The sequence below is a fragment of the Girardinichthys multiradiatus genome, chromosome 23 (assembly GCF_021462225.1).
Source record: "Girardinichthys multiradiatus isolate DD_20200921_A chromosome 23, DD_fGirMul_XY1, whole genome shotgun sequence".
NCBI lineage: Eukaryota > Metazoa > Chordata > Actinopteri > Cyprinodontiformes > Goodeidae > Girardinichthys > Girardinichthys multiradiatus.
In genome coordinates, this window is record NC_061815.1 from 47,596,210 (window position 1) to 47,609,850 (window position 13,641).

Below are 13,641 nucleotides of genomic sequence, written 5' to 3' on the forward strand. Positions count from 1 at the left end.
TACAGCGTGGGGATATACTGGTGGATTTTGCCAACAATGGGGTGGGAGAAACCACATAAAACAGTTGATGAGGTACTGCACTGTGGTGGAAAGAAAAGGAAATTAGGAACAGGAGGGAGTATTGTTTCAAGCAGCGTCTCTGCTTTGATATAACAAATTGAGAAGCTTTTAACATTTATTTCCGTAGAAAAATGAAGGATAAGGGAATTTAGTCTCCAAATGGATTTTTTTCCTAAATTCTCTACACTGAGAAGTTAAAGTAGCATGTTAAAAATAAGACATATTTGCGTTTATCTCTGAATAGGGAAGTTTGCATCATGAACATCTTGACCTTTTATTTCAGTCAAGAATTCCAGATTAGATCCGTCATGATGTAATAAATTAAACTGAAACAAATGGTGGTTTCTAAGTGTAAAAACCAGGAAAAAAAGCATTTTTAATGAATTGCTAGTGGGGGAATGTGCTTTGAGTTTTTAACAAGTTTGCCTAAGCCTTAAACACAGTGGAATAAACTATTCATTATGTTTGTTTCCTCACGCTTCTTGCGACAAGGCGAGATACGTGAGGATGTTTTTATACTGTTTTATTCAGTAGCTTTTGTTTAAATTTGTATTAATTTATTGTACCGCGTTGTTTCTGTATACTTTTATTTCTTCATTTCGACTGAAAAAAGACTTTAAACTGTTCTTGGTATTGATTTATGAATCAGTAGATTCCAAGAGCTAGATCCCATCTCTTTTCTGATGGGCAAACTGAGGTGGCTTTGCTCTGTTTAAACCATGAAACTTGAAAATAGTGGAAAAAAGGCGTTTGGAGGACTTAATGGGAGTGCAAAGGACCTCATACAACCAGACAGCAACGTAATGGTTAACATCCAGGGGAGTTTCCTTGGCTGGAAAGTTGTGCCTTATGCGCAGCACCTGTTGTGCCGTCAGTTGCCAGTCTCCGAAAACCCAACCCCGTCCGCGCAGCGATATTTTATCTCAGTCTCTTAACTTATGACTCTTAACTGCGCCAGACAACAGATCTGGTCTCGGCGTTGCAGATAGTTTTCTCTGCTCGGACTGTATCAGGTTGCTGGACTCCCTCGCCCGCTCTCTGTGTGTGAGAGCTTTGGATCTAATGCGTAAAGATCTGCTGGGATTTAAATGACGGAGAGTAGAGCTCACCATGAGCGCGCATTTGAGCCGAAATGCATCTGTGTATTTTTGATCATCCTGTACCATAGATGATATGCGTGCATAAAGGCAATTTTCCAACCACGTTGCCGGGATTTCAGTTGCCTAAACGTTCTTCAGCACAAGTATTCGACTTTCCTTAGAGCCAACAGGTGCGCCCTCGCATTGCACAGCAGAAACAAGTTTGGAAACCTTTGAGAGGATTTGTTCTCCTTCATCAGTTATTTTTTAAAAAATTTTTTCTATGAAGAAAAACTGATTATTAAGATTATGCGGATTTTACTCATCGCTTATACTTCCCAAATGTGTCCAAAACAGCATTTGTGTCCCGTTAATTAAGCGTTTTTGTGGTGATCCAGACCAGAGTACAGTTTTGTGATCGCCAGCCACCACTCATCCAAATGATCCTTTTATTAATATTCCTTCTTGCATCGCTTCTCCAACAATATGGCACCGAAGCCGAATCCAGTGATGTCAGCAAATTTCAACTTTCAAGTATAAAGGAGCCAAACGGTAAGTTTTATTATTATTATTATTTTTTTTTTAAAGGTATTAATGTGCACATTGCTCTGTAAGCTTCTCACACGCCCATAACAAAGGATTCATTCTTGCTTGGCTTAAAGTCACTTCAAAATTCACATCTGAAATTGTGTGAAAGGTCGCATTTGAGTTAGTTCAAACAGCATTACCCAGGATGGGAAGTTGCAAATTACCTTTTACCTTTAAAGTTTACCCGTGCATATACCTAAGAGGGGAAACCCTGCTGAAATTCCACGTCCCCTGGGGAATGTTTTCCTTGTGAGGATAAAAAAAGGCTCTATTCATCCAACAGAAATCGCTCAAGGCCATGTAATTTACTTACCTACTGAACTGACTGGGATCAAGTGCATTAATGCAGAAATTATGTTTTTCAGGGTTTCACGTTCAACTTATGTTAAGGGCAAGATTGTTTCAAGCTGGATGAATATTTTGTCGTCATGGGAAATTTGACAACCACGTTCTTTGTTGCTTGAGGACTTGGGAGTGTGCAGCAGTGGTTGCAGAAAGTAATCATGTTTAAGAACTTAATCAAAACGTTACACACAACTTCTTTAGCGCTCATCACGACATTATATGACTGACAGTCATGACATTTAATTAGAAAATGTATCGACCTGAAACTTTCTCCACAGTAGTGTGCATGTTGAAAACCTGAAAAAAATCCTAAAGAAAGCATGTGATGCTGCTGTGACAAAACAAATCAGTAACATGTTTGGTTTTATGGTTAATAAAGCAAACGACTAATGACCAGTTATGTGTAAAAGGCTGAGAGGTTCAATTATTAACAGAGTCCTACAACAAGGCTGAATGTTCAGTGAGGTGTGAAATGTGGCAGTAAGCCATTACACGTTTTTATCCATCTAGCTCAGTATTTCACCAATAACAACTTAAATTAATTATTGTTGTTGTTTTAGTGACTTTTGTGACTGCGGGATGGTTCTATTCCTTGCGCAGAAAGTCCTGTACTTTACAGCTTCAAAATCTTTCAACCAAAAGTGTAACTGTGGCTAAATACTTTACTGTTAACAAGTTAAACTTACTTTCACTGCATATCAAATGAGTAAGATAAATAGTCTACTATTAGAGGTTTTCATGTTTATTGTGTAGGATGAAAAAAGTTCCAATACACCGTTATCTTTTAGATATGTCAAACATTTAACAGCCGGAAGGTTTGGCTGGTTGTGTGTGAAGACATGCAACACTGTCTTCACTACAGTAACAGTCAGGGCTAGGAAATCAGAGCCCCTCAGAGGGAGTTTCACGTTTAATCAGGACAACTGGGGAGGGAAAACAACAAGGATGAGAGTGGAATAAAAGGTCGAGAACATCGGTTTCACTTTGGTAGAGGAGAGGTCGTCTGTGACCTTTAACAGGTGTCTGGATGCTCACTCAGCTGCCTCACTTGATTTCTGACGCTTTGAGACACAATGTGATATCCATCTGATTGTGGGGAGAGCGCCAAACCTGTCTGGCATGTTTAGTAGTAGTTGCCTTGAGAGTTACAGTCCCCAGTCGTATTAAACTTGGCAAGTGGCTGCTGATGACTCCATAAGATATCAGATGGGAACATCTCCAGCTGAGAGCAAGTGCTGTGATGAAAACCATCAGTCACAGTAAATTATTTTGACAACACTGAAGAAAGAAATGGGTACTAACTCTGCAGTCTAAGCTGTGCACATTGTGCTCATAAATAAACACTTTACTTCCACCAGCATTGGGAATTCAATATTGCACATGGCATTTTCATGTGTTTACTGCATGGCTAATACACAGAAGTAAAAAAAAAAGTTATATCTCATTCTCATCAGAAGACCACGACTGCTGTGCACAGTTTGCAAATTGAAATAGGTCCTCCAGCTAGATCAACACCACAGCATCTTTTCATATTCTGGAATTTATGTTTTTATGATTAAAATATTCTATTTATTTAAGAATTTGGTTAAAACTTCCAAAACCAACATTTTAAAAGGTTTTGAAAAGATAGCTAAGCCAACAATGTTAAAAAAAATCAGCATAAATTCAGTGTCAATTCCAATGCCACCCTATAATTTTGATCTGTGAATACACTGTGTTTCCCTCCTACTGGGCTACATGCTGCAGCATGGATAGTACTGTTTTGTCTTTTAGACTCACAGCAATTTGCAAAAATGTTCATACCCTTTTAACTTTCACATTTTGAGAAATCACAACCACAAATATCTGTGTGTTTTACTGGAATTTTATGTGATACACCAACACACAGAAGGAAATATTATATGATTTTGAAAATCGGTTATTAGCCTCTGTTCCTGTGATGCTCCTAAATATAATTCTTTCTGTTTAAAGGTCAATTCATGTAAGGAACAAAGCAAACATGTGGCAGATGGCAATTCAAGTTTGAGACTACGACTCGATTCCTACTTAAGTCCCAAAAAATAAGACTTAAGACTGAACTTAGACTTGACTCATAATGTGACCCTCTGATGTTGCTCCAAAGTCAATGCTTTATTCAATGATTTTGGAACATTTCAGAACGTAGTAGGCAGACAGGAAGTGGAAAGAGGGGGAAGACATACAGTATAGATGTCCAGGCTGGGACTCCATCCTGGGATGGCTGCGTTGAGGACTGAAGCCTCCGTATGTGGGTCGTGCCCTCTACTGCTACGCCACATGGTGCATCTCTACTTCAGAAGTTTAACACTCATTTATTTACTTACTACACATTGCCTCCTTCATTATGCTGTAATGTATACCTTTCATTTGAAGAACTTTAACACTTAGAATTGAGAACACAATTTTGAAATATGAATTTAGAAAAATTATTTCACTAATGAATCAAACACTTTGATTAATATTGAAATTCAACATTGACAGGTTTTAATTTCTTTGTATTTTTTTTCAAAGAACATAAATGCCTGTTTGTATCTCTAAAGGGGTAAATTATATTTGAACAATTATTAAAATAATATAAGGCAGCATTTAGCAGATTTGTGGATGGTAAATTAATTGTTAAATGTTCATGTAATATTTTAGACATAAGGAAAAACAGTACTATTGTGGAATGACTTGTAAACATCTCTGCCCTAAACACACATGTCCTCTGTGAAACATGGTAGTGACAGCATCATGCTGTGGGGCAGCTTTTCCTCTGCAGGTACAGGGAAGGTGATGTCTCTTATGTCTTAGATTTGGTTTAACACATCTGGCAGCTCATAACCAAGCCTCCACAGAACTTGATGACATGCTGGGGAGGTAATTCAACCATTTGAATTAGCTGGCTTAGAACAGGGGCACATCTACAGCTTGCTGCACATTGGACCTTGAGGTTTAGATCAAAGCATATTTGCTACACAGTAGGTCAAACTGAAAGTAATAGGTGAATAAACAAGAATGCCAAAGTAAAATAGAACTAGCATTAATGCCTCACTCAACCTTAGTCCTGTTATGATGAGCTGTTTCTTGTAGACCAGTACAATGATATCTAATGTGTTTGATGTTGTCATTTAATATTAATGTGACCATAATGTCAAGATACTTTGTGCACATACCAATCATAGTAGGCTTTGGTAACATGTCCGCATGTGAAGTCTTAGGAATAACAGTTTGATAACTCATTTGACATCTGTTTCCTTTTTAATATGCTTATCTTTTAGCCTTCTGCTTCCTTTTGGTTATTCTTTATTGTTATTTGTCTTACATAATTGTCCAAAGTCAACAGGCTACAACGGCCACATCAATCAAAGTTTTATTTTACTTAATTTAAGCTTTTGGTTAATTTACCCAAAGCATTTCTTCCGCTGTTGGTTGCATGCTTAGAATGCTACCAATGCTTAGATAGTAAAATTGAGCTGGCACTGACAGAATTATCTGCTGTGCGCTGCAGGCAATATGGAACAGGAAATACTTGCATTTTAAAGACAACATTTTAGCCTATGCTTAGCTTTAAACACAAAGTCCTACTGGATCATTTAAATTATGTATGTCTGTCCACCTTTCCACTATTTTCTCCTTCATAGACATAAGTGCAATGTTTACACATAACATTGGTTTTCAGATACCCGACCTCCAGTTTTATCAAGTCACAGCAAACCTACCTAAATTTATCACCACTGGAACAAAGAATAACATGTTGTGGTATGATTTTATTCAAAAGCTAATTATTTAGGAATTTTCTTGGTAGGGATACATTTCCCCAACCAGTGGGCAAAAATACACTGTTGGCCCTTTAATAAAGCTTGAAGCCATAGGAGAGACATCATTTATTTTCTACAGCCAGTTGCAGGAAATCTTCTTTATGTGTTTCTATAAAATGTATTTTATATTAGACAAGGAACATGATAAGCATGAATATTTTGATTATTTAAAAGCTGTAGGGGGTTAAATCAATGCATGTCATCTTCACAAATAGTTTTTAATAAAGCTACACTTCAACCTGATTTCAAGTTTATTACCTCCTGGCCTTTATAAGGGTCTGCTATTAAGCTATGATGGCTTTTCTTAATGCTTTAGAGTTCACTGTGCCCTCTAACATTACTGTAGGCTATGATTTGCTGGTGGAGACACCAGTTGTCAAGACTGCACATCCAGCAGAGAATGGATCTCAGCTTCCCAATCAGGCAGGTCATCTCAGAGGGCGCCTCTTCATATCACCTCTCTGAGACAAGTGGTTTCTCTTGTGTTTACTGTGGAAGGTAGTGTATTCATTCCTGCCTTACCCAGTCATCAGCACAGGCCCAGATCTCATCAGAGAAATCCAGCAGGAGATATTTACCGAAGATGAGAATTATCTGTGATATTCCAATATATTACACCCTGATCCAATAGAGGAATGTTTGCAGCCCACTGGTCCTGCCAGTGATCACAGGAACTGCTGTTCCTCTAAAAGTTATAAGATTAGGGGGAAGGACTTAATGAGGGTCACGGGCATATGGGGAACCTGAGCACTGTTCCATGTATGCATACTTTAAGGACAGAGGTGCATTGTATATTCATTAGATTATGATGTAAACAAACACAATTTTTCTGTGGTGATTTTTTAATAAAAACAAGAATAGGTTAAGGGTAGTTGTTGTGGACTCATAACTGTTGTAATGTAAAATGTAGTACAACCTCTCACTCAGTTAACTTACAGAAAACCACTATGGTAAGAGTCATTTTGGTCACCAGTGAAGTTGTCTTTATATAAACACAAATAAAGCAACACTGTGACTACCGACAGCAATATGGTGCAGGTTCTCCCATCCAAGATACAGTTTTGGAGATGCTCTGACTTATTCATCAGTCACAGTTTAAGTTTCTATGTTGACAGAAATGCTCTCTTATAAATGCAAACACTTATTCATCACCTTATATTACACTGTTGAATGTATGCATAGAAAATAAAACTATAATTATTTTCTTCCTAGCCAACTGTTACAAAATCTGTTTGGCTCAAAGCAAACATAGTGTTTTTTATAGATTCAACTCTCTTCTGTCAGCTGCGACAAAAGTAGCCAGCTGGCATTCAGATTTCATCCATGTTATTTTAAGTGTTTTCCTCCTTAGTGCTTAACTTTATGATTTAATTTTAAAGCAGTTTGGCTCTTTAACTGGTGAAATTAAACTACTTTGGCTTTGTAGCTCCATTCATTATTTAACACAGTTTAGGTTTTTCCTGAACATACCTTAATGGAATAGCTTAGAATTATCTTCCCTTTGATGCTAGAATGAATGAATTTTGTGTTGAGTAGTTTTATGGCAATGAGAATGCTTAGCTGAATTAAAGCCATCCAAGAACATGGAAGGTTTCTACGTTCGATGAAGTCAGTGGAAGGCAAAATGGGCTACAGCCACTTAGGATGGTTGTCAGATTAAAAACCACATACCCAAAGACAGGTCTAACACAAATCTTCCCAGAAGAATAATAAATATTCTGGTTTATAAATATGTTTTTTTTTCTACTTTTACTCTCATGGATATCCAACACATCCTGCATTTCCCAAAAATCACATAAAAGTCCATTTATGTCAAAATGAAAATCTTTTTTTGTAATTCTTTGTGGAACTACCAGCCATGGCAGAGATTACTCAATGCAGGAAGCCCTGTGTGTGTACTTTCACATAAAACCTCATTATAAAACCATCTATTAAAGTATCTATGTTTTCCCTGTCAGCACTATTTGAACATGTAATGCTGTATTTGCCAGGAAAAGCAAGTATGCCTGCTGCTTGTCATTTAAGGCAGCCCACACTCCAGCTGTCCCAGAATCAGGAGTTTTAACGAGACTGGGTCAAATGTTTGACTTATAATGTCAGAATAGAGTCCACACACATTTTGTCTGTGCCATAGTAAATTAATGTTTGCCAAACTGTGTGTGGGAAGGCGATGCTCTGGGATAGATCTACCCTGGTCTCCAGTGAGCAAACAATTTTAAGGGTTATTTTATGTTTGTTGCAAAAAGTTGGCAGAACAACATCCAAACACAGCAACCCTATCGTGAGTTGTGGTTGGACGACCCATATACAGAACCAGTCCAGACACAAGCAGGAAGATGAACTGGCTGATGAAACCAAAGCTGTTTACTTTTAGTAAGGCACAGAACATGAAATTAGATTTGATTATACTCTGTTCCCTACTAAAATTACATAGAGCTATTGTCTTCTATAACTAATGTCTTGCTCCTGTTGTTTTCATGCAGCGCTGTTTGCTAAAATGTTTGGTAGGCTAATGCTAGCATGTTTATTCTCTGTTTTGATATGATACGATAAAATTAGGCTAGTATTATATTTCAATGTGGTTCCACTTAATTGCGTGTGGATAAAACTTTTGGAAAATATTCTGCTGTGGAACAACTTCTGCTGTGGATATCTGAGTTCAGCGAGCAGAGCAGGTCACATGACAGACAGACAGATATTACAGTTTAGCTAGCTGTGCACATGAAAATGAGCTGTTAAAAATTGACCATATGAAACATGCCCACATTCGTCTTTTCTGGTGTGAGGCTGACACAACAACAGAAAGTAAACCAGCAACCCGTATCAGGATTGAGTTTTATCTGGGATTCCTAACACTGATCATCTAAAAATGTCATGATAGAGACCTGAACCTATACGTGGGATTGGATCAGGATATCCCAACCTTAACCATATTTTGTGTTTGATAGCAGCTTTTACCTGTATGTACTGTTATCGGTTCGTCTCAGATCGGTCTAAGCCCACTAGTAAAACTGTGTCTGAAACTCTGAATCTAATCTTGATGTTGGTGCGAAAAAGTTGCCTGTTTTAAAACACATTTTTTATTTTGGCATGACATTTTTCTTTTAGTTTTTTTTATTTCTTGTTAAGCCCTCAGTGGTGCGCAGGTGTTCTGAGCTTCACTTTCTGAACTATTACTACTTAAGGGTTTTAAGCATGTTACAAGCTGGCATAATTATTTCCTATTCATAGCTTTTTTTATTGTTACTTGTTAAATACTTTTATACATTTCTTCACTTTTCTTATAAGGTAATGTAATCTCTTCTCAGACTTATGGTTGGCCTTAATCTGCCTACTAATAGTCCGAACTGAATTTTTTCTCTTTTTTGCTGCCTGTCAACTTGAGGACTTTAAGGGTCATTAAACCTGACCCATGTGGGAAATGTATTTCTACCAAAAGAAATATATTAATGCTTTTGCTTAAACAACTTAAAGAATCAAGTGTTTAAATTGGAGCACCATAACACATTTCAAAAAGCTGAACAATACTATGTTAACTTTCCCTTAGAAGTTGGACCTCTAAAAATAATATCAAAACCAACTTAAACAAGTTGGTAAATGAGTGGGATTTGCTGATTATTGCGATCAGTGGCCAAAATAACTCATATTTGTACTTGTTGTCTTCCGCTTCATCCGGGACCGGGTCGCGGGGGCAGCAGACTCAGTAGAGACACCCAGATGTCCCTCTCCCCAGACACCCCCTCCAGCTCCTCAGGGGGGAGCCCAAGGTGTTCCCAGGCCAGCCGAGAGACATAGTCCCTCCAGCGTGTCGTGGGCTGTCCTCTAGGCCTCTTCCCAGTGGGACGTGCCTGGAACACCTTCCGAGGAAGGCATCCAGGAGGCATCCGGTATTGATGCCCAAGCCATCTCAACTGCCTCCTCTTGATGTAGAGGAGCAGCGGCTGTACTCCGAGCTCCTCCCATGTGGCCGAGCTCCTCAACCTATTTCTAAGGGAGTGCCCGGCCACCCTATGGAGGAGCTCATTTCAACCGCTTGTATCTGGGATCTTGTTCTTTTGGTCATGACCCAAATTCATGGCCATAGATGACAGTAGCAATGTAAACCGACCAGTAAATCGAGGGCTTCGCTTTTCAGCTCAGCTCTCTCTTCACCAAAAAGGACCGGCATAGTGTCCCCATTACTGCGGCAGCCGCACCAATCCGTCTACGGATCTCCCACTCCATTCTCCCCTCACTCGTGAACAAGGCCCAAAATACGTGAACTCCTCCACATGAGGCAGGAACTCCCCTCCAACTTGAGGAGGACAAGCTACGCTTTTCCGGTCGAGAACCATGGCCTCTGACTTGGATGAGCTGATCTTCATCCCAGCCGCTTCACACTCAGCTGTGAACCGCACCAGCGCATGCTGTAGGTCTTGGCTTGAGGGGGCCAGCAGGACCACGTCATCTGCAAAAAGAAGAAACAAAATCCACTGGTCCCCAAACCAGACCCCCTCCGGCCCTTGGCTGCGTCTAGAAATCCTGTCCATAAAAGTTATGAACAGGACCGGTGACAAAGGGCAGCCCTGCTGGAGTCCAACATGCACCGGGAACAGGTCCGACTTAGTGCCGGCAATGCGGACTAAACTCCTGCTCCACTTGTACAGAGACCGGATGGCCCCTAAGAAAGGGCCCTTGTCTCTGTAGTCCTGGGGCAGCCCCCACAGGGCACCACAAGGGACACAGTTGAATGCCTTCTCCAGGTCCACAAAACACATGTGGACCGGTTGGGCAAACTCCCATGAACCCTCAAGTACCCTGCAGAGGGTGTAGAGCTGGTGCAATGTTCCACGGCTGGGTCAAAAACCACACTGCTCCTCCTGAAGCCGAGGTTGGACTATTGGCCGGACTCTCCTCTCCAATACCCTGGTGTAGGCCTTACCAGGGAGGCTGAGGAGTGTGATCCCCCTGTAGTTGGAACACAATCTCCGGTCACCCTTCTTATTAAAAGGGACCACCACCACAGTCTGCCAGTCCAGTGGCACAGTCCCCAACCACTACGCAATGTTGAAGATGCGTGTCAACCATGACAGCTCCACAACATCTAGAGATTTGAGGTACTCAGGGCGGATCTCATCCACCCCTGAAGCCTGGGCACCGTGGAGCTTTTTAATCACCTCAGTGACTTCAGCCTGGGTGATGAAAGAGTATACCCCGAGTCCCCAGCCTCTGCTTCCACTAGGGAATGTGTGACGGCAGGATTGAGAAGATCCTCGAAGTACCCCTTCCACTGTCCAATAATGTCCCTAGTCGAGGTCAGCAGCTCCCCACCCCCACTGTAAACAGTGTTGGCAAAGCACTGCTTCCCCCTTCTGAGGCGCTGGACGGTTTGCCAGAATCCCTTCGAGGCCAACCGGTACTCCTTTTCCATAGCCTCACCAAATTCCTCCCAGGCCCGGGTTTTTTCTCTGCCACAGCCTGGGCCGTGGGACGCTTGGTCTCACGGTACCCGTCAGCTGCCTCAGATGTCCCACAACCCAACCACAGCCGATAGGAATCCTTCTTCAGCTTGACAGCATCCCTTACTGCCGGTGTCCACCACCGGGTTCAGGGATTGCCGCAGCGACAGGCACCGCAGACCTTATGGCCACAGCTATGGGCAGCAGCATCGACAATAGATGCGGAGAACATGGTCCACTCGGACTCTATGTCTCCAACCTCCCCCGGAATCTGCTAAAATTTTTCCCGGAGGTGGGAGTTTAATACATCCCTGGCCGAAGCCTCCGCCAAGCATTCCCATCAGACCATCACTATGCGCTAGGGCCTGCCAAGTCTGTCCGGGATTCTCCTATTCCAGCGGATCCAACTCACCACCTGGTGATGATTAGTGGACATCTCAGCCCCTCTCTTCACCTGAGTGTCCAAAACGTGCGGCCGAAGGTCTGAAGACACGACAAAAAAGTCGATCATGGACCTACTGCCTAGGGTGTCCTGGTGCCAAGTGCACTGATGAACACCTTTATGCTTGAACATGGTGTTCATTATGGACAATCCATGACTAGCACAGAAGTCCAATAACTAAACACCACTCGGATTCAGATTGGGGAGGCCATTCCTCCCGATCACGCCTCTCCAGGTGTCACTGTCGTTTCCCACATGGGCGTTGAAGTCCCCCAGCAGAATAATGGCAGAATAATGGCCATTTGCATTCAAACACTACTGGACCATGTTTTCAAATACATGAGGTCCAGTACAATGTGTACAACTGATGTAATTATATATAAACCATCAGACATGTACAGGAAATAAACTGTTCACTTCACCAGTTTTCATTACATGTTAGATACATAGAAGCCATTCTGGAATTTAAAATATTCGCTGGCAGCAAACCTTTGACTTTCTATGTTGGAATTCTGACTTCAGATGGTGGTTCAGTTGTTTTTCCAACTTGGAACTGGGAAATTCCAACATCCGAGTGCAGAACGCAGCGTGATGAATGTTGTTTGGAAAATATATCGGCCTGAGGGTTGCAATGAACAGTGAATCTCTATTTATTGTGATCTTGAGCTAGTTGTAATTTCCCCACTGATGATAGGACAAGCTCAAACAGAACAAGAATATGTGCTTGCCTCCAAGGATTTATAATATATAGATATATAAACAAAAATGATAAAATCAGAAGTTGGAGCTCGAGAAAAGGTAGGGATGTTTTGACAATCCTTAATTGTTGACAAGAATAATGACCTCTCTTGCTGCAACAGATCATGCTTCCTCTGAAACAGGAGCCTCCACTTTTAAAGCAGCTTAACCATCTTATGGCTGCAAGAGTCTGAAACTCATCCAATGGGATTCTGCCTTCATACAAAGCTTGTTTATCCCATAACCACCAGCTTTCTAATGGCTGCCAGAATTTGTGATACAGTTGACTAAAAATGTTAAGTCTTTTGAAAGGTTTTGCTTCAATTCAGTGGGCCTCGTTGGCATGACCTTGTGTTGGAGTGACATGGAGCTGAAGCCAAAAACAAAGTTCTAAAAAGGGATTTTATGATGAAATTTGCTTTCAAATGAAAACAGCATTTATTCAAAGATGGATGAGGAATAAAATTCAAAGCAGGGTCTGATTTATGAACATCTTGTACACTCTCTTGAATTAGTGGCACACTGTTAATTTGCCACAGACTGCTTGCTACATGTTGTTGATGAAACAGTGTTTAATGCTGTGCATTCTTCACATTCTTTCCCAGTGAAACTTTCCAATGTTTCTGTTCATCCGATTGTGCACAAAAATGTAATAATTGTTTTGTAAACAAAAAAAATGTCATTCTAAATGTATTCCTATCCAAACATTTGACCCATCAAACCTCAGATAGGACTGATTGTTATTCGTGGTTCTAAGGTTGGGCTGTTGGAGAAAAAAACGTTGTGTACCTGCTATAGTCGCACTGATAGCAGTCTGCTACTTAAATGATTATAATGTTTATCAGTCTCTAGAACCAGTACATATTTTGCAAAAATTATCCTTGTTTTATTTGTTGATTTGAGTTTTGGTGAATTCATTATTTAAAACAATGATAATGCATTTCCAAGACCTACTTGAAAAACTCTGAAAGCCATGAAATTTATACTGTATATTCTCTGTCATATACAGTATATTCCCTAATCCGTTTCATAGGATTTTTATAAAGAATACTAAATCTACAATGTTTGATGAACAGCATTTCTGAGGTCACAAAGCTGAGGTAAAAAGGCTTTATTTCACAATTTCTCCCTCT

General features: G+C 40.5%; 1 protein-coding gene across 1 annotated transcript in view; it reads left to right on the plus strand.

Annotated features, from left to right (window-relative positions):
- The first annotated feature begins 940 nt into the window (after positions 1–940).
- pdgfc (platelet derived growth factor c) overlaps positions 941–13,641 on the plus strand; it is a 69,651-nt gene continuing 56,950 nt past the window's right edge. The window contains exon 1 of the mRNA XM_047352637.1: positions 941–1,691. Within this exon, the coding sequence (XP_047208593.1) occupies positions 1,580–1,691 (112 nt within the window). The 5' untranslated portion in view covers positions 941–1,579. The remainder of the gene's footprint in view (positions 1,692–13,641) is intronic.